Source organism: Heterocephalus glaber, unplaced genomic scaffold, assembly GCF_053883595.1.
Source record: "Heterocephalus glaber isolate CG9 unplaced genomic scaffold, H.glaber_assembly_v1.0 deba00000122, whole genome shotgun sequence".
In the NCBI taxonomy this organism is placed as follows: Eukaryota; Metazoa; Chordata; class Mammalia; order Rodentia; family Bathyergidae; genus Heterocephalus; species Heterocephalus glaber.
In genome coordinates this window covers 12,053,498-12,080,396 of record NW_028258138.1, presented here as the reverse complement: position 1 = coordinate 12,080,396, position 26,899 = coordinate 12,053,498, and the positions used below count along the sequence as shown (strand labels likewise).

Sequence of the window (26,899 nt, the reverse complement as noted above, 5' to 3'; positions counted from 1 at the left end):
CCAAATTCAACCAGAGGCAACAGAGTCCATCCCAATGTCAGAGAGGTGATGTTTGGCTCTCATTTAAGAAATGGAAAGGAAAGAAGCTGATGCCAGTTGAGGGTAACCATCCTTTGAAAACTGCATATTTAATTTTGGCAAAGGCGTTATCCTAGAACCTAACTATTTAAAAGAAAGGAAGATGGTGGCTACCGGGGTCTGGAGATAGGATGAATGGAGAATTGCATAATGGGGTCCGGGGATCCTGCTTTGCAAGCCGAGAAAGAGTTCTGTAGATGAATGGTGACAAGGACTGTGCACCAAGGCAAATGTACGTCTTAAACCAGTATCTGAACTGCGCACTGAAGCATGGCTAAGATAGTAAGTTTTATGTTATACACTGTACAATATTTAAGAAAAAGAGTTATTTGAATTTAAAATAAAACATATTAAAAGAAACAAGAGAGCAGCCCTCAAAAGCTAGAGAAACATACACCGGAGAGAAATGGGGGGTGACAGCTTCATGAAAAATTTAGCCACTAGCCCTTGAAACCATCAAGCATGTCTCAGCCCTCCAAACTCTTCTAAAACCTGTCGGTGATCAAAGGCAATTCCATTAGAAGGAATCTGTGCTCCTGCTGTCCTGTCTAAATAAAGCAGCAGTCCCTGCCATTCTCCATCATTAAGCCAAATCAATTTCTAAGAAGCACAGTGCACTAAATGAGGTTTTCAGCAATGTTTGTCCTTTGCAGTGGAGCTGGGTGTGGGTGAGAGGGAGGGAAATCTCTACAGCAAGTTAATCAGAGAAAAGTCTTGAAACATCGCAGGAGAGGCCACAGGCATAACTCTTCTGAGCTGATCACAGCAGACCACCAACTGGAGGTGATGTATTCCTGGCGGCCTTTTCTGACATGTAGAAAAAGGTGTTCAAGCCACTAACCTTGCATGCTCTTTCTAACACAAGCAGGTTTAGTTCAGGACACTGGGTCTGAGAAAGACCCCTTCATCAGAATCCAATGTCACAAAGTGAGGAAGGAGAGACCACCCAATGGTACCCTGGTGACATCCACACCACTCATCCCTCCCATCACACAAATGACAGGGGACAGGTAGTGAGAGTGAATTTTGTGATTCTTCCTTTGCCTTCTGGGGAAGCTATAAATACTGAATGAAGTTCAGCGAGGGGAAGAAGCAAAGTTCTTGGCAACAGAGAAACATAATCAGCAAAAACTGCATTTTGCCTAAGAGCCTCTTTGAGCATGAAGTTCTGGTGAAGCTCGGGATTCATTATGCATTTAAATAGTTCTAGCTTCAATTACCAACTGCATGGTGGACCCTCCCTCCAAGATTTCACATAATCAATGGTTTATGCAACTGGCAGGAAAGGGGAGATTCACTTTAAACAAGAGAAACACTACAGGACCAGAGATCTGGGAATCTAAAATTTGGGGTAATTTGAGTTTATAAAGGCATAAGAATTATTGCAAAGTGAGTTGAACTTTTGTTCTCACTTAAAAGAAGGAATAAAGTTAACCATTTTTAAGAAGTTAGATGGAAATGATGATGTTCCTGTGGGAATTATGCAAAGATCTTTTTTCTCTTTGGTCCCATCGTTCAAGAGGTGTATTTATTCAACCCTTAATCAAGTGATCTTTCTTCCTTTCTCCCTATCTCTGTGTCTCCCCCTCCCCTCCCCGACTCCCTCTTTTCCATTTCTGTGGTCCTGGGGATTGAACCCAGGGTCTTCACACTGAGCTACATCCCCAGCCCTTTCTTTTGATTCTTTATTTTATTTTATTTTGAGACAGGGTCTAACTAAGTTGCTAAGTTGTCCAGGCTGGGATGAATTCTCAGTTCTCCTGCCTCACTCTCCCAGAGAGCCGGTGTTATGGGGCATGTACCCCTCTGCCTGGCTGAGTGATCGTTTTTCGTATCTGTAAGGGGTACTAAACCCGAGGCTCCCCTTCCCCACTGGAGAGAGACACCCAACTGTGCACCACAGCCCAATTCTCACCTCACCACTCTTCCCCTGCCCCAGAAGCATTCTTACTGGAGAAGAAGGGAAGCTCCAGACTTCTGGAAGTCAGATACCAGAGAAGCAGAAACTATTCACTGCAAGTGAGAATGAATGGAAACCTGCCCAATGAATAGGAATGACAGGATTCATCTCCGGCAAAGTTAAATTGGCCAAGAAAAGACCAACAAATTGCCCACTAGCGTCTTCAACAAAAGGCCACTTGCCATCTCACCGGAATTTAAGAGCCCCCAGGGGTTGACCATGTGCACAGATGGTCACCTATGTTTTAGGTATCTCATACTTAAAAAGGATCCATCTAAGAGCACCTCGTGTTTGATGAGAGCCTCTAGTGTGAAAGGCAGAGGCAAACACAGGCACAGAGAAGTGCATCAGGGAAGAGAAGCAAGGCCTGAAGCAGAGAAAGCTCCCTGAAATCTACAGCATCCCCAGAGAAGCAAGATAATCTGAAGCTAAGAAGAAACAATGGAGAAGGAACAAAGAGGTACAAAAGAAGGCAGAGATGGGCCAGGGATTTAGCTCAGTGGTTTCACCGCCTGCTGCGCAAGCACAAGGACTCGAGTTCAATCCCTAGTACCAAAAAAAAAAAAAAAAGCTTCAAAAGATGGCAGAGAGAGGAAGAAGGGAAGGGGCGGGGAGTAAGCAAAGAAAAGGAAAAGGGAGGGGAAAAGGAAAGGGAAAAGGAAATGGAAGGGAAGAAAGGGCTCTTAGGAATTACAAAAAATAAAAATCACAATTTAAAATCCAATAGAAGGCAAATTGCCAGGAAAGGACCACAGATAAGGAAATCATTCTGAATCCTTCAAAAGTGAAAACAAAAGAGACATAAGAGAATCAGAAATGAGAATGTGATCAGATAATAACTGAACAACATTATTCACAAAAAGAACAAAGACATTTCAAATATGCATCAATCTTCAGGACGTTATTACAGGTTATTTTCACAAAAACGAGTTTCTTTTAAAAAATGGAAGACTTGAGATATGGAAATCTAAGAAGGGTGGTCAAGGGAGATTCTGGGTGACTGCTCTGCAGGAGGTCTAGAGGCCACCTCTAGAGTCCCTCAGGGGAGCAGAGGACAGAGGGCCAAGGGGATGGGCATCAAGGGAAACAGCTTAACACATCACAGGTTCAGAAACTATCACCATGACATCACCAGGGAAATAAACAAGGTGAGCCAGGAAAAGACAAAAAGGAGTGGAAGGAAGAGAAGGAGGACAAGGAAGAAGATGAAGAAAAAGATAAAGGAGAAAGTAGTTAGTAAATATAGAAAAATACAAACAAACAAAAAATTGTTCTAGAAGAGAAAACCATGATATGCTACTTCACTTAGGAGCTAATAGTACAGTTGTAACAACACACTGACATTGAGTCCTGATTTAACTACATAGGAAAGTGAAGAAAGAAGAACTCGTATTTAATATGGCCAAATATTCACCTCTCATAAAAAAGTCAGTATAGGACTTATCTCTGCACAGGATATGGTCCAAGACCCATGATGCCTAAAAGCAGAAACTTTCCTAAGTCACAAGCGAAACATCTTTTATCTTGTATATTCATACTTAAAGTTAAACTTATAAACTACGCACAGTACAAGATTAACAATAACTACTAGTAAAATAGAATAATTATAAGCATATATTATAAAGTTTTTTACATCTTATGAATTACTTCTGAAATTTTCCATTTAATATTTTTTTGGACCTCAGTTGACCACAGGCAACTAAAACCATGGAAAGCAAAAGTGCAGATAGTGGGAGACTCATGTAGTTTATGTCTAAAATCCTTTCAACAGCAGTAGAAGCATATTAATGAGAAATGAGGACAAGAGAACAAGCAAAGAAACAAAAGCACCCAGGTGAAATAGCTTAGTACACTTATTTCTAGGGAGCTGAAGCTGACAGGGGAGCAGAATGGGGAGACAATTTCACTAAAAGTCTTATAAGATTAGCTGAATTCTTTTAAAGTGTGCATGCATATTGATTTAATACAAATTTAAAATGAGGTAAAAAGGAAGACAAATACACTCGGTAACCTATTATCTGCATAAATATGAGCTAACGGTACACAAATTGCACAGCAATACCCAGCTCAGCCACAAGTACACCTCTTCTTGTGGTCTGCATATGGGTGATTTCCCCCAAAGATCCATAGGTTAAAGGCTTTGGCCCATGAGTACCGCTATTCAGAAGGGCTGTGGACCTTCAAGGGCTAGGGCCTAGTAAGAGGTCCTTAAAGGAGTGGCACCTACACAGATTCTGGGACCCTGCCCACCCTCCTCTCTTGCTCTGCTTTCTGGCTCATGATATGAGTCCTTACTCCAATATGCACTTCCACCATGATGTGCAGTCCTTGGCAGAGACTCAAAGCAATTGGACTTGAAACTCCAAAGCCACAAGTCAAATACTATAAACCCTCTTTTCTTCATCAGTAGCCTGTTGTCAAGTATAGTGTTATAGTAATGGAAAGCTGACAACTACACTTTTGTACTGTACTGTTTTTTAAATTTTATTGGTACATTTTAGGTATACAGTATAAAGACATTCATCATTGGAAATGTACACTTCTACGTAATCTCTCTTCATTCTTATTTTCCCCCTTCCTGTGTCCTTCCTTCAACCACTCCACCCCTCCCTATTTACAAAGACTTTGTTTCCATTTTTTCATATTAATTCCATTCCCTTCTTTCCTTTGCCCTACCCCTCCCACTTCCCCTTCCCCTTTGCCCCTTTTCTTCCTATTTCACATTATCTATTACACCTTTTAGTCCTTCTTTACACTTTCAGTTTCTCACACTAGAGAAACTATTCAGTATTTACACATGAGTGTCCTATTTATTTCACTTAAGAGTATCACCTCAATGTACATCCATTTACCTATAAATGTCTCTAATTTCTCATTTTTTATGGCTGAGTAGTACTCCATTATATATTAAAAAACACATTTCCTTTATCCAGTCTCCAGCTGATAGGTATTTAGGCTGCTTCCAAGTTTTAGCTATTACAAATCGTGCTGCTATGAACATAGGTGCACATATATCACTGTGGTATGATTAATTCTTTGGGAAAGGTACCCAGCAGGGGAATAGCTGGGTCAAATGGGACTTCCAGTCCTAGTTCTTTGAGGTATCTCCATACTGATTTCCACAGTGGTTGCACCAGTCGATACTCCCAACAGCAGTGCAGTAGGGTTCCTCTTTCCCCGCATCCCATCCAGCATTTGTTATTGGTTGATTTCAGGATAGCAGCCATTCTTTCTGAAGTGAGCTGGAATCTCAGCATTGTTTTCATTTGCATCTCTCAAATGACCAGTAATGTTGAACATTTTTTCATATGTTTAGTTGCTATTTCTACTTCTATGTGTGAGAAATGTCTGTTCATTTCAGATGCCCACTTTCAGATTGGGTCTTTAAATTTGGGAGGTCTGATTTTTTTAAGTTCTTTATAGATTCTAGATAGTAGACCTTTGTCTGAGGAACAGCTGGTGAACATTTTTTCCCCACATTGTGGGTTGTCTCTTCACCTTGCTGGTGGTTTCTCTTGCTGTGCAGAAGCTTCTTAATAAGAAGAGATCCCATTTGTTGATTGTTTCTGCTAGTTCACAGGCAACTGAGGATTTGTTCATAAACTCTTTTCCTACACCGATATTTTCAAGAGTTCTACCTAACCTCTGTTCCAGCCAGTTTAGCGTTTCTATTTTAATATTTAGATCTTTAATCCATTTCAATTTTAGTTTAGTGCATGGTGAAAGATATAGGTCTAGTTTTAATCTTTGACAAGTTGAAACCCAATTTTTCCAGCACCATTTATTAAGGAGGCTATCTTTCCTCCAGTGAGGGCATTTGGCTCCTTTATCGAAGATAAGATGGCTGAGTGTGTCTGGAGTTATTTCAGCATCTTCATATCTGTTCCACTGGTCCTCAGGTTTACTTCTTTGCCAGTACCATGCTGTTTTTATCACAGTAGCCTTGCAGTATAGTTTCAAGTTGGGGATTGTCTCTGTTACCTAGAATTGCTTTTGCTATTCTAGGTCTCTTTCCTGTTCCAAATTAATTTCTGGATTGATTTCTCAAGGTCCATGAAGTATGCTCCTGGGATTTCAATTGGGATTGCATTGAATCTATATAGTAATTTTGGAAGTATGGCCATTTTCACTATGTTGATCCTTCCTACCCAGGAGCAGGGGATGTCTTTCCATTTTCTGATATCATCTTCAATCTCTCTTTTCAGAGTGCTATAGTTTTCAGAGAAGAGGTCTTTGATTTCTTGAAGTAGGTATTGATGATATTCTAGATTTCTGCTGAGTCTGTTGTACTTTCACCCTTTACATTGCTAATTGCATGGATTTGGGCCTTTTCTTTCCTTTTTCTGATAAGATTGGCTAAGGGTTTGTCAATTTTGTTGATTCTTTCAAAGAACCAACTCTTGGCTTCATTGATTTTTTGTATCATTCTCTTAGTCTCCAGTGCATTGATTTCTCCTCTGATCTTTATAATTTCCTCCCTTGTGTGAGCTTTGGGTTTGTCCTGCTCTTCTTCTTGCTGTCGACACCTGTGCAGCTCACTGCCTCTGTGCTGGGAGCAGTGGAACGGCAGCCTGGAAGTCCCTTACTCTGCACTGGTAGCAGTGATACAGCGGCCCGGAAGCTCCTTCCTCTGCACTGGGGGTGGTGGTACGGTGCCCCAGAAGCCCCTACCTGTGCTGCACTGTACTTTTAACATGTGTGGGAACCCCCAGCATGCCAATGAGGTCAGACTATGCAACCAATTTCTAGCCTAGTGTATTCACTTTATACAGCATCAACATATGCCCCATAAGTACTTTTCTAAAAGGAAGACAAGTGGAGTCCTGCCCAGGCCCTGACCCTCAGGAGCCCACATAATTTCAACGGCTTTCTTTTATTATTCAATATCCCTGCTGAGGCCTGAATATGGGTTTTCCCCATGATAACTCATGTTGAAGCTTGCTTTCCAGTGTGGCAGTGCTAGGAGAAGGAATCTAGTGGAAGGTGCTTGGGCCATGGACGGTGCTTTGGCCATGGAGGTAAAGAATTAACGCCTTTGGTGCATGAGTATTTGCTCTCATGAGACTGGGTCAGTTACTATGAGAGTGGGTTATTATAAAGTAAGCCCATCCCTCGTGTTCTTCCTCTTTTTCATATACCCATTTGCCCTTCCAATTTCCACTATTAATTGAATTAGCTTTAAGTCTTTACCTGAAATGGGGTAGATGCTACTGTCATGTTCATGGACTTCACAGCCACCCGAATCATGAACCAAAACAAACCTCTTTTCTTTATAAGTTACCCAGCCTTGGGCAGTCTGTTACAGCCACAGAAAATGGGCAAAGAACACCTCCCTCTGGTGCCCAGAAAGGACAGATTTCAGGAGAGGTCCCCAAACCAATTCTCCTGTTTGGGAGCTCTCTGATCCTGTATTCCATATAAGATGTCAATAAGATACCCTAAGCTTATGTATATGAGCCTGTGGCTAGTGAGTCACTCCCCAACCAGGCTGTGTGGTATTTCTTCCATGAAACTGACTCAGACTGGGCTACCAAAGCAGTGCTGATAAACCCATCTGAGATGAGTCAATTCTTTATATAGATAAGGGCCCAAAACACAAATATTTGCCTGGGGCTCTACACATTCTAGAGCTGACCTTTCTGTACAACTGATGTATGCCAAAATCAAAATTAAATATCTCCAGTGGTTGCCCAGGAACAGGGATTTAATCCATGGTGTTGGGAAAACAGGACTTAGCTGCAGACTGTTAACACATAAATTAACAAGGAGAAGGAAGACCTCATATTTAGCTCATCATATCTACAGATAATGTGAAGTTAAGAGGGATGTAAACACCAGGAAAGATCACATTAGGATCCAAGACCACTTCAACAGATTCATTAGAAGGACAAAATCCACAAGAATAACATTTCAAAAGAAGACATTCAAGTTCTGCACTTGGGATTTGGAGAAAAAAAAAAACTTTAAAATAAGATGGGGAATTCCTTGTTGGATAACAGTTGATGGTGGGGGTTTAAATTACCACAAGTTCAGTATAAGTTAACAAAACAATGTGGCTTCTGATAAATTAAAGGAATTGACACAAGTGTTGTAGAAGAAATCAGTGCATCCAGAGCTCTACTGCAGGATGCACAAGGCAGACCACATGGAGGACAAATGACAAGAACCAGAGCAGGAAGAATGACTCAGGGAGCTCAGGCGGGGGATTCCAAAGAGGAGAGATGGCCAGAAGTAAAGGAAAGCTATTTTTGAGTATTTAAAAGGTTTCTGGAAAGATAAGCAACAGACTTGCACTAGACTCTAAGAGTATATTTGGAAATAAAGGAAAATATCAAGAGTCATCAGAAAGAACGTAGTGGCTCGACACAACAAAGAACTTTATGGCACTTATGGCTGACTAATACAGCAGATGGTTAAGAAGCTGGGAGGTCCTCAGAAATGGGAGAAGTGGCCAGCAGAAAGGCTAACTTGCTGGCCAGGGTCTTGCAGTGATGCTGCTCACCTTGAGAGGAAGGCTGAACTTCAGGCCATGCAAATCCAGACACTGAATTCCCTCTAAAGCCTTTTCTACCAACTCCACTGATGCCGTTTTGTGAAAGATGATTTCCAGGTTTCCCCCAACATGACTGCGCTTGTCCTGGCCATCTCCTAAGGTCTTTCCTCAAGTCTGATAGACCTCAGAGCCTAAGACAATTCACAGTAAAGCCATGCTCAATTTCTGTAAAGACAATTACTTAAGAAGAGCACGGAAATTTAGTCTCTTTTTATTACTAAAATGGTAATTACTACTAACATTTATCAGACATCTGCTATCCATCAGACATTGAATTGCAGTATCACATTCAGTCTAAAACTCAACACAATGGTATAGATACTATGTTTTTAATGAGTCTCTTTTTTTAATGCACAAAACACACTAATTAGTATGAGTGATTTTTCTAAATGATAGGGGAACTTTTTGCAGAAGGAAAGACAATCACCTCCTAGAGATAATACTTTCTATACTCCTTTAGATATGGAACTGCATCTGGTTTTCCACTCCATCAGGCCCTTTTCTTATCCTGTCCTAGCTATGTTCCCAAAGCATTTGATACAGAATTGAAAGCTAGTATCAGGACATATTTCCCTGGAAGTCATGGAGCTTTTTGAAATAGTAACATCTTCAAGTAAAGGATGAATGAAGGCCCAACAGGAAATTGTACTCTCTAGATGGTAGATGCTGTCTCTCTGGCTCCAAATGGGAGGGAAGAATTATTTTGGTTTAAATGCAGGAGCTACAGTCTCACTTTATGCAGACAGCATAAAACTTGTTCTACACAATCTACTCCAACGTTCATGTTGATTCCCACCCCCACCCTGCACACAAAACCCCTTTTCTATTTTTCCTGGTAACATGAACCTCCTCCTTTCCAGGGACAAATGTGTGGGTATCTGAGCAACAGCATCGAATCGGCAGCATGCAGGCTCTGGACACTGTGTGCACTGAATTGAGCCCTGAGGCTGAAATAACCTACAAATTATTTCCATAATCATGGTTGATCTCTCTTCTTTAACCTCACCCCCTACACACACAGGTTTCTTTCAAATCTGGCCCCTCTAGAGTTATGTGGATTACAATAAGTAGAAGGCAGAAAATGCCTTCATGGATCCCAAACAGCAGTAATTTCCTCTGAAAAGGTTCATTTTGTGCTTTATCCCACATAAGTAGCATAAAAATTTCTCAGAACAAGAAGAGGTTTCCTTGAATAAGGTCTTATATTGTCACAAAAGAATTCTATACAATGTGACCTACTGGATATTTAGATTCTTACTAGCAATTCTATAGCCCTGAAAGTCCTTTAAACTCTTACTATCAGAGGTGAGTAAAGGGGGTGAGGGTGGTGAAAATCAGATAATCATATAATTTATGTAGTGAGGCAAAAATGGCCAAAATCAGGTTATGATTTAGAATATTCCCCATGAGTGGTTTAACTCAAAAGATGAGAAAAAAATTGGTCATGTTTTAGTATACCCACTGGTATTTGTCCACATCCTTCTTCGAATCAGTAGTAACACTAGTAAGATAAATAGTATCTCAGACAAAAGGAGACTTTGGGAAAAAAGAGGTTTGGTTTAAACCCAATCCTGACATTCAGTAATTGTGTGACTCAGTGTTTGTTCTGCCTTTGTAAACCTCAGTTTCACCAAATGGAGTACATAATCCATAGCATTACGGTAAAAGATGGATATACAATCTAAGTCATCACAGTTCTAAGAATTCAATGTGTGTCATACTGTGAAACACTTTAGAGGTGGTGGCACACAGCAAGGGCATACTAGAAGACAGCTGCTGATGCCACAACAGTGCTGCTGCTGATAAAGTAGTTAGGCACGTCCTCACTTGCAAAATTTCCAATTACTACATACAAAGCCAGGCCAAATGCAGAAAAACAACACCCTCCAAGGTACATAGAAGGATATTTTCATGACCTTGGATCATGCACATTTTAAAAATAGAATACACAAAGTATAACCTATTAGGGAGGACTTAAGACTACACCAAACTAAAAAGTTTCACTACAACAAAGAATACCTTTAAGAGAGCACAGACTGGAAAAAGAAATTTGCAATGAATATAATAAGAGAAATTATAAAAATTATGTAAAGAACCGCTATAAATCATGAAGAGAGAAAAACCCAATGGAAAAAATTACTTCATAAAAGTGAACAATAGTGAAATGGCCAGCCAACACAGGTAAATCTGCTAAACATCACACTAAAAGCTTGAAAAAAAAAAGACCTGATAATACGAAGTGCTGTTGAGGATATGGAATAAGTAGAATTCTCCCAGGCTGCTGAAAGGAGTATAAATTATTTTAATCATTTTGGAAATGGTTTGACAATATCTAGTAAAGCTGAACATGTTCCCGGGCATATACCCAACAAAAATATGGACAAATGTACCATGAGAATAGGTACAAGAGTGCTCATAGCAACATTGCTCATGATTCCTCCAACCAGGAAACAAACCAAATATACCAAGGGAAAGGTTGCCATATGTTCCAGTTGGTTTGCGACTGTCTCAGCTTGTACCTGTTATCCTGGCATAATTATTAAAAGTGTCAAGTCTCTAAAGTGTCCTTGTAAATGCCATCAGCTTCAATGGGGGGATAAGGACCTCCAAAAATTCATTTCTCCACAAAAGCAGTAAGAAAACTGGCCAATATTGTCAAAATCAACTCTTTCAGTATGGTAGAAATTAATATGTCTTCCAACAATCTGGAGTGTATTTATTAAAGAGAAATGGCCAAATCTTGGTAAAAGCAGCAAATTTTGCTTCATCTTCTCTTGCTCTATTACTATCTCCATCTTCCCATCTCCACAATCTCATGGAAACCAGTAGCCTAGCAACCACTGGCCACCAGGCTCTGAGAAAACAGAGGTGAAGGCTCTGCTTAAGCAGAGCTGACAACTGACTGCCTGAGCACTGAAGATGTGCTTCAACTTGCAACTGTCTGTCTTCAGAAAAGGGTGGAGATTTACTGCTTGTAAGCAATCATTTATTGAACTAGCCAAGTAGAGACTTCAGTGGTCATATATGACAAAGCATAAAGATTTTCCAGATTTCAGGACAGTCACTACACAAAGAAGCACCATAAATAACAGCAATCAAGACTACAACAAATCCTGAAGGATGGGGCTGGATCTGCTTTTAAAAGCCGCCATTTTAAATAACAGGATATTTTCATGACTTTGGATCATGTACATTTTAAAAACAGGATACACAAAGTATGACTTATTATGGAAGACTTGAGAAATAAGACTACACAAAATCAGAAAGCTTCACTACAACAAAGAACACCTTTAAGATAGATCTGCAAATGGGAAACCAGGAGATAAAAGAGGAAGGAGGGAGGGGAAGGGGATGCAAAAAGGGTTAAAATGTGTCATGTACATGTAGCAAATATCCACAATGAAAGTAGTCACTATGTATCACAAACATGTACTAATAAATACAAGGAGTTGCCACTTTGAAGTATTTAAAATGTACAATCTTCTAAGAAAAGTATGAAATGTGCAAAGAAACAGTACAGTACAGTCTATACTCAGGAAATGACACATCAGAAGAAACTATCCCCAAGGAAGTCCAGATGTTGAGTGTGCTAAACAAAGACTTCAAGTCAACTATTTTGGATATATTCAAAGAACTAAAGGACATCACATCTAAAGAAGTAAAATATGAGAGTGATATCTCACCATGTACACAATACAAATAGGGAAACATAATTTTTTTTTCAAAACCACATATAAATACTAGACTTAGAACATCAAAAAGCCAGAAGAGCAGAAAGGTTTAAAAGATATGAGTTGGCAGAAAATGGAATCAATAAACTTTAAGTAGATCAACTGAGATTATACTATTTAGTCTATGAGACAGAAGAAAAAGAAAAGAATCAAGAGAAAAGAATAGAGTCTCAGAGACCTGAGGACACTGTCAAGGATACTAATGTAAACTCAATAGGTGTCAGAGGAGACAAAAGAAATGGGCAGGAAGACTGAAGAGATATCTAAACGCTCCCCAAATTTCAGACACACACACACACACACACACACACACACGTGCGTGCATGCAAACATACATATTCAAGAAGCAAAATGAACCCTAAGTAGAATAAATTCAGAGATTGATACCTCCATACATCATAATCAAGCTGGGTAGAGACAAGACAAAACTCTTTAAAGCAGCAAAGTAACTCATCACATAAATGGGATCCTCATATGATTAACAACTAATTTCTCGACAGCAACTATGGTGGCTGGAAAGCAATGGGATGATACATTCAAAGAACTGAAATAAGATTATCAATCAAAAATACTGTATCCAGCCAAACTATCCTTCATAAAAAAGGAGAAATTAAGTCATTCCCAGATAAATAATGTCCTGACTTGAATGACAAAAGTCATATTCACTCTATTCAATTAGGCTCTTGTGTGTATGTGGGTGGAAAGTATCTTACACAATGCCTGAAATTTCTATTCTTTCTCCTAGTTGATGGTTACATATTTACTTCATGACAGTTCATCGAACAGTTAATTTATGTTTTAAACACTCTGTTTTCTGTGGGTTTTATTTCACAAATTTTTAAAAAGCACAGGTGTTTTGTGAGAAAACAAACAAAATTACCACTTTATACCAAATTATCCAAATAGAAAGCATAGAGGCCAAAGCCACAACTTTCCCCTATATGTTTGTTTTGACTCTTTTCTTGCATGCAAAGTTTTCCCTGTCCATTTCACCCAGTTTATCCCTTCTCTTCAATATTCACTGCATGATCTTGCAGCATTATAGAGGTTTACTTCTGTGCCTGTCTCCCCATTATATGTGAATACTTTTAAAAGTAGGAATTATGTCAAAAGGCATTCTTAAAAAAATACAGAGTGTGCATAGAAAATACAGAGCATGGAATAAAGGTTTAAGGAATTAATTCATTAACGGAATAAATGAAGAAAGCTTTCCTAACAAAAAAAAGAAGTTCTTGCAGGATATATTACAACTGAGCAAGTTCAAAAGATTTCCTATAAAAGCAAATGTTAACCCAGAAGCAGGGAACTAGTTTTTAAAATCAATTAATACTCAAACTTCAAGAACTCTGGGTAGAAAGTTCTAATAAGATGAAAACGAGAAACTATTTAGGGACAGCCAGTAATTTCTGGGACGTCATTATTTTACTTTATGATTAATATTAGAAGAGAACATATTATGAAAAAAAATTTTTGACAGCTCAAATCATGTCTAAATTAAGGATCCCATGATCCCTTTCTAAAGTGCCACACAAACGGCACTGAAACTACACTAAGAAATCCTTCAACCCACAGCAAATACAGCCAGTTTCTCAAATCCAACTCATAACTCTGAAACCCTTTGGGAGAGGTCTCTCACTCCTGGAATTCATTACAGATGTTTACTTTGTTGTTCACCATTTTTGTGTCTACAATGAGCAATAGATATTTCCCACCATTAAAATGGAAAAAAAAAAAAGGCAGGGCACTAAAACAAGAGAGGACGCTGTGTCATTCAAAGGTTAGAAACATCCCACAAAGGAAGTGTCCAACAAACCTGAAAGAGGAAGGCATCGCCCAGTGAATTGCTGAGGCAGAAGACAAAGTCCTTCTTGGGGTGCTCAGGCACGGCCTGCACAATGCTGTTTTCTACCCAGACGGCATGCTTGGGGATGCTGTTGTGATCTATTCCAGACCTGCCATCGCTCTCATAGAAAAAGAGCGTGCATCCTGAGGAAACAGAACAGGGGTCAGCATGAGTATTGAGTACTCCATCAGTCAAAAGCTGGCAGTGGAAACTAGCACTTGTCACGAGAAAGGGCTGGAAATGAAAGCATGTGGAATCCAGGAGGTGAAGGCAATGGGGTCGTGCTTGTAATAAGCTCTTGGATTTGCCTAGAGAAAGAGAAAGCTCTTAAATCACAGCCTCTAAATTAGCAAAGCATTCTGTTACCCTTTAGATCTAAAAGGTCACCCAAAAGTTATATGTGTTCAGAGTGGTGCTTTTGGAGGTGACTGGATTAAGAGGCGCGTATACTCATCAGTGTGCTGGCCCATGGATGGGTTCATGGTTGGCTGTACTGTTGAGAGGTGGGGCCTGGCTGAAGGTGGGTAGTCTTGCTCCCCACCCACCCTCCTCTCTCTGCTTCCTGTCTGCCATGGGGTAAAGCTTTCTCCTGCCACATTCTTCCACCGTGCCATTTCTGACTTAAAACCAGCTGACTGTGGACTGGACCTTCTGAAACAATTGCCTAAAATAAATCTTTTCTTTAAATTTCGAGTGTTGGGCATTTTGTCCCAGTGATGAGAAAGTAACTAATACACACTCCTTCAAGCATGACCTCAAGTTCTTTAAGATCCTTACTTGCAGTGTTAGAATGTTTTGTTATAAGTATCCTCACAAAGATAGGGGTCCTGCGTCTCCTTTTCCCAGTAGAGAGCCCAAACATGCGTCCGCAGATTCTATAAGACCAAAGGTATATCCAGCACTGTGTAAGACTGGTGGTCATATTGTCACCTTGGAGTCCATTCCCAATATGTCTCACAACCAAGAATCTCAAGAAAATCGATTATGATTTGTGGACCACACCTTAGGTGAAAACAATATACAACTCAGTCCTTCGGTATGTTCAGAACAAAAGAAATGATACATTTTTGTTCTCAGATTATATCTATACAGGTTTTTTTAATCCCCTAGAAACAAACCACATCCCTGTTTCTTCTGAAAAAGTAAATGTAGACCCATGTAGAATGTCTCGGGGAAACCAGAAACCTAGTCCATACTTAGATACACCGTGAAAGCAATGAGACAGCAGCAATAGAAACAGTTTTTAGGTTTGTGGGAAAGTGACTTGAGTAGATATCCTCCATCACTGCCTGAACTAGAAACTCACTTTAATAGCAACTACTACTTAAACCAATTGAAACCAATCTGAGGAAGCCTGAATACGGCTTCATGATTCTTCTCCAACTTCAACATAGGCTACTCGGTGAACTTTCACCATCTTCCTTACTACAAGCAAGTACCACAGTTTCCATGAATTGCAAAGCCCTTGAAAGTACAATCTACTTCGTTAAAATAGGAGTCTGTAAAGAAAAATTACTCAATTGCAGTAAGTACTGTAGAATGACGTAGCCTAATGGAAACGTCACACTAGTTCAAAAGCAATTTTTCCAGGCCGGGGATTTAGCTCAGTGGTGGCACTGCCTGCCTCAAAAGTGCAAGGTCCTGAGTTCAATCTCCGGTACCAAAAAAAAAAAGCAATTTTTCTTGCCCATAACATTTCACATTACTTGAGAGGGTTAGGGGAAAGGATAGAAGGAAATGGGATTAATATGAGAAAATGGAAAAATAGGAACAAAATCTTTGTAAATAGGGAGGACTGGAGGGGTTGAAGGGAGGGCTGGGCAAGTGTGAAAAATAAGAACCAAGAGAGATTATGTGAAGGTGCAAATTTCCAATGATGAATGTCATTATATTGTATGCCTAAAATGTACCAATGATTAGAATGAATAATCGATAATGTAAAATAGGAAGAAAAGGTCCAAAGGGGTAGGGGTAGTGGGAGGGGCAGGGGAAAGGAAAGAAGGGAAAGGAAAAATGCTGAGAAATGGAAAAAATGGAAATAAAGTCTTTGTAAATAGGGAAGGGTGGAGGGGGTGAAGGGAGGGCTAGGAATGGGGAAAAAATAAGAACCAAGATGCATCGTGTAAAGGTACAATTCCCAATGAGAAATGTAATTGTGTTGTATACCTAAAATGTACCAATAAAAGAATTAAAAAAAAAATTTCACATTACTATGTAACAGCTGATAAATGCAATACCCCTAACACAGTTGAGTGTACACCCTGGTACATTTCTCATCTACCATTTTCTCCTGTTGGCACAGCTTAGCCATGGGCTCTGCTGAGAACTCCGCATAGCACTGTGCTCCTGAACCTTGTGATATGGTACACGTTGTTCCTGTCTCTGTAATTCAAGAATCTCAATTACGTTTTCTACCAATTCAACCTATATTCATTTCTTTTTTTTAAAGGATAACCTCCTCTGCAAATGTGTTTTTAAAAGATAAAACCTTATGGTGATTATAAATTTTTCATAAAGTTTGTAGGGTGTTCTTTTATAAATTTGGGGTTGAAAATTGCACACGCATAAATACACAATGTTTGACGTGCTGCTTCAACTCCATTTTTCACGTAATTCCTTCAGTTTGGTGGGGGGGATGTTGAGACAAGAGTCTCACTAAGTAGCCCAGGGCTGGCCTTGGGCCCACAAGATAGGAATTAGGGGCACTCACAAAATCTGGTATGTGTACACACTGGACATTGTATGGTCTTTCCAAATTGCTGTTGCTTTACAATTTTTCAATTTTGCTTTAGAACCATCCACAACAGTAGGTGGCTGAAACTGGCTTTCACTCATTTATCAATTTGTTCCAATTTTAAAACTAACATGAAGCAGTGAATCCAAGAACCACACACTCCCTGATAAAAGACTGTTTACCTTTATCTTCACTGGATGATAATCTCTAGGTTCCTCAACCATTCACTCCAGAGATTAACTCTACATGAAATCCTTTTTAAAATTAATTATTTTAGCTCATGTGAAAGAATCTTTGAAAAAGTCTCTATCCCACGGTTCCCAAGTGTTCTGCTTTTGCTTTTGCACTATCCAAAGGTTGCAGAGAAAGTCAGCAACAAGTCTTGGTTTTGAGTAGCAAACCAAAGCCCTGAGGATGTCAGCATAGAAGGAGAACCTGTCGGGTTTAGGAAGCAAAGGGCTCAGTGGCTCAACTGTTCTGGAACTGCATCCTGACAGACTGGGCCACTCAAAGCTGGGTCACCAAGGACATGAAGGCTCCCCTTCCATAACAGGAGCACGGCTTGTGCTCCTAATGCCTGTGCCATGCTCCTCCCACCCCGTGTCATTTATTCTCTAAGGAAATGGCAGAAATAAAATAACCCCCTCTGCAATAACCCAAGTTAAAAAAAAAAAATCACCTAATTATTTTTATTCTATTCTGTTCTCAAATTTAGAGAAACCTGGGAAACTTATCTAAATCACAAATTCAGGGCCTGTTACCAGCTAGACTGTGTCCCATCAAATTCCTACACTAAAGTCCTAGCTCCTGCTACTTTCAAATGTGATCATATTTGGAGATACAACCTTTAAAGAGGCATGTGAAGTAAAGTGATATCTACTGGATGGGCCCAAATCTCATCTGACTGCTCTCCTTATAAAAAGATAAAATTTGGACAGATTCAGGGGAAGCCACAGGAAAACGGGCATCTCCAAGGAAAGGAGGGAGGCTCCAGAAGAAACCAACTGTGCCAATACCTTGATCTCAGATTTTTGGTCTCCACAACTGAGACATGATACATTTCTGTTACTTACAACATCCAGTCTGTGGTGCTTTGTCACGGCAGCCCTAACAAATGAATATGGGGGCTATCTCCAAACCTGTGCTGTCACACATACTAAGTTATACCCTCGAAACTACTTTACGTGGCTGGGACAGAGGCGGTCTTCAAATCAGGCTGTTAAGAACTCAGCACCAATTAATAAAATGAATGCTGGGATGGACGGCTACAGGAACAGAGGTGCTGTGTCCAATCGTGTGCACATCTGGAAGAGGCCCAGGAGGTGGGAGACAGAAGGACTTTTCCCGCATCTCATTGTATCCCACCATAACAGAGCAACTGGTTGGTACAATTCAGGACCCTCTGACATACCCTCTAAATTAAGCCAAGGAAGGTTAGACAGTAGAAAGCACAGCAACCGTTCTCCAAAGCATTCACACAGGGCAACTATTCATGCTGTGTAAGCAGGACCATTACATTGAATCATCAAACACCAACGCTCTGGGAATAGCTGAGTCTTAGATGGTAATCCTGCCTAGTTTTGTTCTTGTCATCCTCATCCTGGGTTTCTGTGACATGCAGCGAAATCTACATCCTAACCAACATTCTCCCTTCCTGTTTCAACAGGCAGCAAAGCAACATCTGGCAGGGCCAGGAATGGGGTGCACCCCAGCCCCACTTATCCCATGGGGGCAGCCTGCACATCCCTGCTCAGGCATGTGTTTACCTCACTGAGCTGAGCTCCGGAGTCTTCCTGCTGCTGGGATGAGACGGTCCCACACCAACCTCAGTGAGTGACATCCAGTGTCAAATAAACTGTCTCATTTCCTTACCAACCTGGTCAGCCCACCCTTCTTCCCCTGTGCCCTTCCTTTGATCTTGTGAACCTGTCTAACCCATCCTGCCCTATATTAACCCCGGTTAAAATCCGCCTTGTACTGTGCCACAGAAGTCTTTTTCTTTTGAAAACACAGAGCTCACGAATGAATTACAACTGTGTCCACTACAAAGACATGTGCAGGAATTAATACACACCTCAGAATGGATGCAAAATGACAACGAATAGCAACATATAAAAGTAGTATGGTTATACAAACAGAAAGTGACAGGTACATGCATGTATTCAACTATCCATACCATACTCAAAATACATTTCACTATAAAACAGAGACCACCTTTTTCACAAATGTGATGGTTTAGACATTCCATTCACATCAGCTTGAGCCTTATGAAATCAGGGATACTCTATCAATTTTTAATCTTAAAAAGTAGTAATTTCGTAGGACCCAACCTGATTTTTAACTCCTTCCCTGTCACTTTGGGAGGCACAAACTTAAAATAGTTCCAAAGAAAAAATTTTGGAGGGAACTTCGTCCTTCAGAACTGTCCGCAGAACCAGCTGTCTGTACGGGGAAACAGGCAATGACAAGCTCCTTCTGCTTAATCTATGAAAAATAGTAAAGAAAACAAAATATCCTCGGCAAGGGGTGGGAGACATGCCAGGGAATGGCTGATCAAGGAGCATAAAGCTCCAGTTAAGTCAGATGAGTACGTTCTAAAGGTCTGCCTACAACGGTGCACCTATAGTCAACAACACTGTACTTATTATACGTTTTAAAATGTGTCAGGAGTACATTTTATGTTAAGTGCTCCTAACACAATAAAACAAAGTTTTTAAAATACTTTGGTGAAATGATTCCATACGATCACAAGAAGAAAACCCCATCAAATGGATACCGGGCTCCAGGAAGCGCATCCTTTGATGCTTGGAGCATCCGCTGTCCAGCGCGCAGCCGAGAACCACGGTCCTTACCTTTCAGGGACACCCAATAGTGCTTCCACTTCCTCCGGGTGGCCGACTCCACCTTCTTGTTCTTCTTGTGCACCAGGAAGTTCTTGACGGCCAGCGCTCCGGCCTTGCGCACGGTGCCCTGCGCGGCGGTCAGCAGGATGTCCGACTGGCCGGGCGAGCTCAGGGTGCCGCTGCTCTGCTCGTCGCTGTGCGCAGAGCTGGCCTCCTCCAGGCTCTCGCTGTTGGTGCTCATCTCCAGCTCCCGCCGGAAGTTCTCGTACACCCCCTGGCGAGCCGCATCCCCCGTGGAGCTGCTGCCGCTGTCGCTGCCCACAAAGGCCCGGCCCGTGGAGGGCGAATAGCTGGAGTTGGTGGCATTAGAGCGCCTGGACAGGAGGTCCGTGTCGGTGGTGGCCCCTTCGATCCCACTGTCTGCAAACTCGCTGCCTTCACCCGCGTTAACATCCTTAGGAGCAGAATGGAAGAGAGAAGACATGCATCAGGCAGAGAAGGAAGCCAGGAGCTCCCCAGGTCCAGCCAGGAGCTCTGGGGCTGAAGGAGACGCAGGGCCGGCTATTCCCTACACCTTCTGGACCAATTCCTCCTCACCTCAGCGCACAGCAGAGCCGAGGAAATCTTCACCCACCCAGCATGGAGTAAACGACTTAAGGTTCAGAAAATATAAAAGAAACAGGGAACCTTTCAAAGAGCTTATCGTTTGTCTGACTTGGATAATTAGCTAACTGGCAAAGCCGCTGTTGAGATTCTACCATCACCAGGCACGGAGAGCACAGCCCTGCCCCTGTCCTCCTCAGCAGGCCTTGAACTCTGGGAAATTCTGCAGGCTGATTAGTCGTTCCAGAAGTAGGGAGTGACAATGAGTAACTAGGTCTTTACAGCTGATACCTATTCTTTAAAAAATTTTAAGTAAAAAGCCTGTTTAGGAGCCTCTTTTATAAAGTGGTGACCAAACAGTAGGGCACAGCCTGGCCACTCACCCAGCAGGGTTCCATATCCCCAGAGCAGAGTAGGTGAGAGTCCCCATGCCCTAATCAGCTTCGCTTCTTGAAAACAGCCTCTCACTCAGCTCTGTGCTAAATCAGTCTGTGGGGCCCCCAGCTCCTACACGGGCTCTCCAATTACCTTGCCCTTTCAAAGCCGGGATGCTAGGAGCCCGGAGCTGGTGACTCGCTGCCCCTGGCCCAAGACACAGCTCGGGGGCAACTGCCAAGATGCTGGAGTATCAATTTCCAATTTAAAACACCGAGATCTTCCAGAGCTTGCCACTGAACATTTCCAGAACAGACAGGACTGTTGTTAAATCAGAATCGTAATTGCTCAAAAGCGCTGTAGGCATTTCCATAAACAATAATTAAATAATGGCAGCAATCAAAGAGAGGATAATGACAGCAGTATTGGGATGGGACAGCTCTACAATCTTATGGATAAAGAAGGAGACTGAGTTTTCTCTAAGGAAGAGAACAATAATATGAGCCTGATATAGAAAAGATGGCCAGGTAGTATATAGCATGGAGGTTTCAAGTTTTCTTTTGAATCTTTAGTATCATAAATAACTAACTATAGTTCAAACATGTAAAAAACTTAATGAAATATCCTAAATGCCATAAAAATGAATGTTTTGGGCCCAAATCTTTGCTGAGAGGCATGGAGCAGAATAAGCCATGCCACAAATAAATACTGTTCCCTGTAAAACCAAAGAGGTACTGCGTCCACATCTCCTCCATGAGCCTCACTTGGTCAATTCCAACTTAGAGTTGTCCTCAGTTCACTGTCATCGTGACAGATGCCATGTGGGCAACTAAATCTGTATACACAAAGCAGGACAGGATAGTAGTATGGTAGCAGGATATAGCTGAACAAGGTCAGTTTCTAAAGGAGTTTAGACCTCTGGGGGTTTGATAGACTTAAGAGGGGCAAAGAAACCACTGATACAGCTCAGATGCAGACCCCTGTGCTGTGGCCTGGATGTGGTTTGCTCCCCAAGGGTTCGTAGTTGGAAGCTCGGTCCCTAACAGGCCAATGATGGGGGAGAGGCCTCTAAGGGTGGAGTCTGGTGGAAGCTGATTAGGTTATTGAGGGCATCATCCTTGGGCAGGATCAGTGCTGGAAAGAGTGAGCCTGATGCCTGAATCTCTCTAGCTTCCTGTCTCGCTATGTGATCTCTCCCTCTCACACATTGAGATGCTACCAGCCAGAAGGCCCTGGTAAAAGCCAGCAGATGACAGTGCCATGTTCTCGTACCTCCAAAACTATGAGATAAATAAACCTCTTTTCTTTACAAATTAACCAACCTCAGGTATTTAATAATAATAGTTGGAAGTGGGCTAACCCACCCTATAATTACTGGTCTCGTTGTTGCTTTGTTATCTGCTCTCCTGCCCATAAATGGTCATAATGCATCCAAATCTAGTTGGTAAAAATCCCTACACAAACCAGAAAACACTGTTATCAATCCACATTTCTCCCTGACGGGGGACATGTACCATATGCATCCCTGTTGATATGAGACAATATGGGGATTTGACAATCATGGATTCCAGATAGCCATGAATCATGGAAGAGAGAAAAGTTTGTAAGTTTCCCAAACATTCAGATTGGTTTTTGTATGCACCATTCCCTGATGAAGGGTGTGACTTATGTGAAGGAATCAGCTATACTTGCTCTCCTCTATGGGGTAAAGAGATGTGATTCTTCTCTATAAGACAGGGAAACAAAGCTAAACAGGTAACATCCCTAGTCCACAGAAGAGACTCTGCCCCAAAGGAGAGAAGTGACCTAGGCACCTTGTGAGTTTCAGAGTCCCAGGAAGGAACTTTGAAAAGCCATCTCTTTGACTAGCAGATAGGAAGATGGGGGCTCATAAAGTTCCGAGGCTGGCTAGTAGCAGATGGCAAGTTGGAGCCTGTATGTCTGAGTGCCTTTCTCACTATTACATGGCGCCCCGATGGCTCACCCCTGCCGAACACCTGACCAGATTTTGTGTAAAGGTCCAACTCACTGGCTTCTCTCTTGTTTATCAACAATGCCTTCTAATTTCTCCCGGGGGGGGGGGGATTGAGTGACTGTTCACCTATTTGCCTTGAACTGCCCACCAAAAGGCTAAATTCTGAAAAGGTAGAGAATGGGAAGGAAGAGACACACAGAGGAGGAGGAAAAAGAGGCAGAGAGCAAACAGGCCAACTCTCAAGAGCATGTCCCTTGCAGTTTACTGCAGTCCTCCAAACCTCCCTCCCCATTGCAGAATGCCCTGGGTCTCTCTCTAGGTAGACTAAGAGTTAAGGCCCTTATGGACACTCACCTCTGTGTCAGACCTCAACATCAGCTCATGCCAAACTGACGCTGGAGCCTTGGAGTGGCCCAGGCAGTGTGTTTTTGACTCTGAAACTGCCACCAAACACAGCTAAGAAGTGACTGCTCCAGGTAAGGGGCCAGCTTACTGCAGCTGAACATGCACACCTTTTGGGATAAGTGCTGGGCAATAATCCTGGATCTGTCACCCAAGGCGACTCCACCTGGCCTCCAGAAGTGGTTGATCTGGCTCAGTGCTACACATCCCCCCAACTGATATGTGACCCAGCCCATTGAGAAATGGATGCTGGCTGCCCTGCCCCAACTGCTATGCAGTCACGATGCTTGGGATGCCCCGAATACCTAGAAGGCCACAGCCTCTGGCATCACGGGCAATGGGACACTGCTCAACACTGTTCTTTCTGACCAGCAGCTCGATACCAACTTTCTTATGGGCTTTTCTTAGAAGGGCTCCTCTGCCTCCCCTGCTCAGAACCCAAGACATCTCACAACTGAGAAACCTGATACTCCCCACTCCCAGAAGCACTGGTAAGCATCACAGCTCTTCCCAACAGCAAGCAGTACAGAAGAGCAAATGCAAAATATGTTCCTTCCTAAGTCTTAGACTTGCCCTGCACTATGGTTTGGTGTAGACTCCTTGACCAAATCCTGTATTTTAACCTTAAAGTCAGGACATGGCTCAGCAGTAGAGCACTTACCTACCATGTATGTGTGAGGCCCTGGGCTCAATCCCAAGCACTGCACAAGTAAATAAATAAATAAATAAATATGAAATTAATAGTAAAATAAGAAATCAGAGGGAATCAAGGGAAATGGTAAAACCACAGCCAAAAAAGAAAAATAAATCCCAATATGGTGCATGATCCAGCAGAGATTTCCAGAAAACAGCAGAAAAACAACTTTCCATGTTAAGAACTCTCCACTGAAGAGACATCCAATTCTGAACAACATTCATGGGATTAGGAGGTTCTTAAAGCCTGGCCTTCCAGAACAAATCCTCCTAAACCTGATTTTCAGAGCACTCCCCAGTTTCCACCCCACTGGCAATTTCCCAGAATGAATATATGCACTTCTCTATTGGGTGCACAAGTGCCCAGCTGTAGCCCCAAATACACAACTGCTGCTGGGCAAGAGGTTTCTCAACCATTCTAGCTGGGCAACAATGCTCAAATGCATGCAAATAGGGAAGCAAGAGGCAAAACCAGAGCCTGCTACCAAAGCCTGCTGTCACTGTCCTGAAAACTAGGGGGTCTCACCCACCATGAATATGGCTTCATGATGCACGGTAGTAAAGGCTCCAATTGTTTTCACAGGAAGTGAAAGACAGTAAGTCTACAAAACACACTGAGGAGCAGCTGTGCTGGGTTGAGATGCAGGCACAATTCTGAAAAGGTAATTAGCTACAAAATGCATGAGCCCTGAGACAATTCGGAGACCAGAAGAACCAATTGACCACTTGTAGTTGTAAGTCGAATGCAGTTAGAAACTGTTCTACTCAGTCACTTTAATTTCCCTGATGGATCCAGCTTAGCTTGGATATATACCTGTGCAGAGAAGCTGACTACACTATAAGAGAATTCACTGGATTTCAATGGGGAAAGGGAACTCTGACTTTTAGAATCCTTCAGCTAGAACAATTGGTGCCTGGTTAAATCCTAAGACGTTCTTCCACTGGTCTTCTCCTTCTCACCCTCTACACCAGGCTCTACCTCTTTTTCCTCATCTGTTTTATGAGGACAGCAACAGTGTCTGCTTAGCATGTGACCTATAATCACTGTCATTTCTATCTTCAGCTTATTCACACCTCAGCCCAGGGAGAAAGAGCTCTGCCTATTTTCAGCTACTGGCTTCCTGTTCCATCAAGGAAGTGAGATTGTTTCTGAGGAATCTGGGGAAAACAAAAAGCAAATAGGAATGGGCCTAGTATTACTGAGCTTTTTAATTAGTATTTCACAATCACAAAACAGCACAGTAAACTAAGAAAATGGTGACAGAGTCTACATTGTGAATTAGTGGATATTATTGCTAATGATGGTCATTCCTAATTCTCTAGAAATGGGAAACTGGCTCTGTTTTCCCTTTTCTGTCTTTCCTAAGGCAAAATCTTCATAGCTTTTTATGTTTCCAATACCAATTCCTCCTGCACTAATGATTCCCAATGGGAGTGACTCACAATTTCTTTCAAAACAACCACTGGAACTGAAATTCTTATTGTTACTAAAAAGGGACTCCAAAGTCAGTTAGCAAGTGCTTGAAACGTTGCTTCAGGTAACTCCTGATTGGAGAGAGCTTCATGTCCAAGTTAAATGAATCATCTTTCCCTTCATCGGCTTGTCTGTGTATGTGCTTCCACCTTGTAGTCGTCCTTTCTCTACTCCCTTCCCCATAATATGTCACATACCCAGTCGCTTCTCCTCTTCCAACTTAGTGCCACCTACCTGGTTTAGCAATAAGCTTTCTCTATTCTCACAGCTTCCCCTCTGCTAACCATCCTGCACACCATCGCCAGATGAAACTTCCAAGAGCAATGTGAGAAGAGCTCCACACGCTGTCTCGTAAGACCCTCTAGTGATGACCAGACCAGTGCTAGCCCTTGAGCTTTGGATGCAGCTTCCCACTAAAGAAACTGAAGAACCCATTCCAGGGCATGCTCCCAACCATGCTCGCTTGCAAGAAGGCTCCTCTCCTAAGACCTGGATGCCTTCTCTTTCCTTCCTCCGGTTGCCATGCCAACTTCTCTACAGCATCCCCTGTCACTCTTCTCAGCCCTATTCCAGCCACACTGGGCTCCTTGCTTTTCTTTTCCTCAAATGTGCTCAGCACCCTCAGGAGCCAACTCCCCCCTCTCTTTCCAGTCCTACCCAAGTTTGCCTGTCTCGTGAGGGCCCACCCTGACCACCCCATGTGAAATTCACACCCGCCTTGATCGCCTCACCTTGCTCCTTCTTCCATAGCATATTGTTTAGCTCCTTAGCATGCAATCCGTCTCCTGCCACACCCCCCAATTCGCCCCAACTAGCTCCATGAGCTCAGGGATCTTTTCTCACTGACGTATCTCAAGTGCCAAGAATAGCACCTGGCATGGGGTAGGCACTTCAAAAATAATTGTTGAATGAACTAACTGCTGCTCATTTCCCTGCACAATCTCAAAACAAGGAAAACAGTTTCTCGTGGAAAACATTTTAGTTGGATTTAAAGGTCTAATCTTTGCCAAGCTCAGCTTACACTCAGCTAAAGTTGAGATGGCAAATTAAGCCTAGCTGTAAAGCTTAAATTTGCAACTTTCAACCAGTCCAGTTTCATTATGTCTTGTATAAATGCAAGCAGAATTCATTTAAATATTTTTCTTTAATTTTCTTTTTAAAGTACAGAAAGTAAGTGAGATAATTTGGGCTCTCTCATGGCCCGAGCCAGACACGGTCAGTGGGTGCTCCAACTAAGATCAGCTGGGCTCCATGGAGCCCTTGTCAGACCCTCATAACAGGCTGGCCCCTGGGCCCCATTCAACAAGGTCTCACCTGCCAGCTCAGAGGGCTCTACTTGCTCAATGCCAGCCCCTCTTCCTCCTCAGTTACGCTGTAAAACCATCACTTAAACTGTTGTGACAGAATGTGAGGGCAGGGGCATAAGCTTTCTTCTGCTCCTGTACTCCGTTTTAAACTGTTATTTTCAAACGCCTGAACTTTCCCCACCCTTGTTAGCAGGGCTGAGCAGCTCTCAGGGTGTGAGGCAGGGGTGGCTAAGATACCTGCAAGGCGTTCCCCAGAGCCCTTCTTTTTCCACCTACCTGTGCAAAGGCCAGATTTGGTTCCTACAGTCCCACCAAGCAGCATAAGGCC

General features: G+C 42.2%; 1 protein-coding gene across 10 annotated transcripts in view; it reads right to left on the bottom strand.

The window, feature by feature from the left end:
• Tiam1 (TIAM Rac1 associated GEF 1) overlaps positions 1-26,899 on the bottom strand; it is a 384,121-nt gene that overhangs the window by 106,240 nt on the left and 250,982 nt on the right. For all 10 annotated transcript variants that reach the window (XM_087213203.1, XM_004842270.3, XM_087213200.1 and 7 more), the window contains 2 exons: positions 19,752-20,196; positions 14,136-14,308 (listed from right to left, as the gene is read on the bottom strand). In XM_087213203.1, the coding sequence (XP_087069329.1) occupies positions 14,136-14,308; positions 19,752-20,196 (618 nt within the window). The remainder of the gene's footprint in view (positions 1-14,135; positions 14,309-19,751; positions 20,197-26,899) is intronic.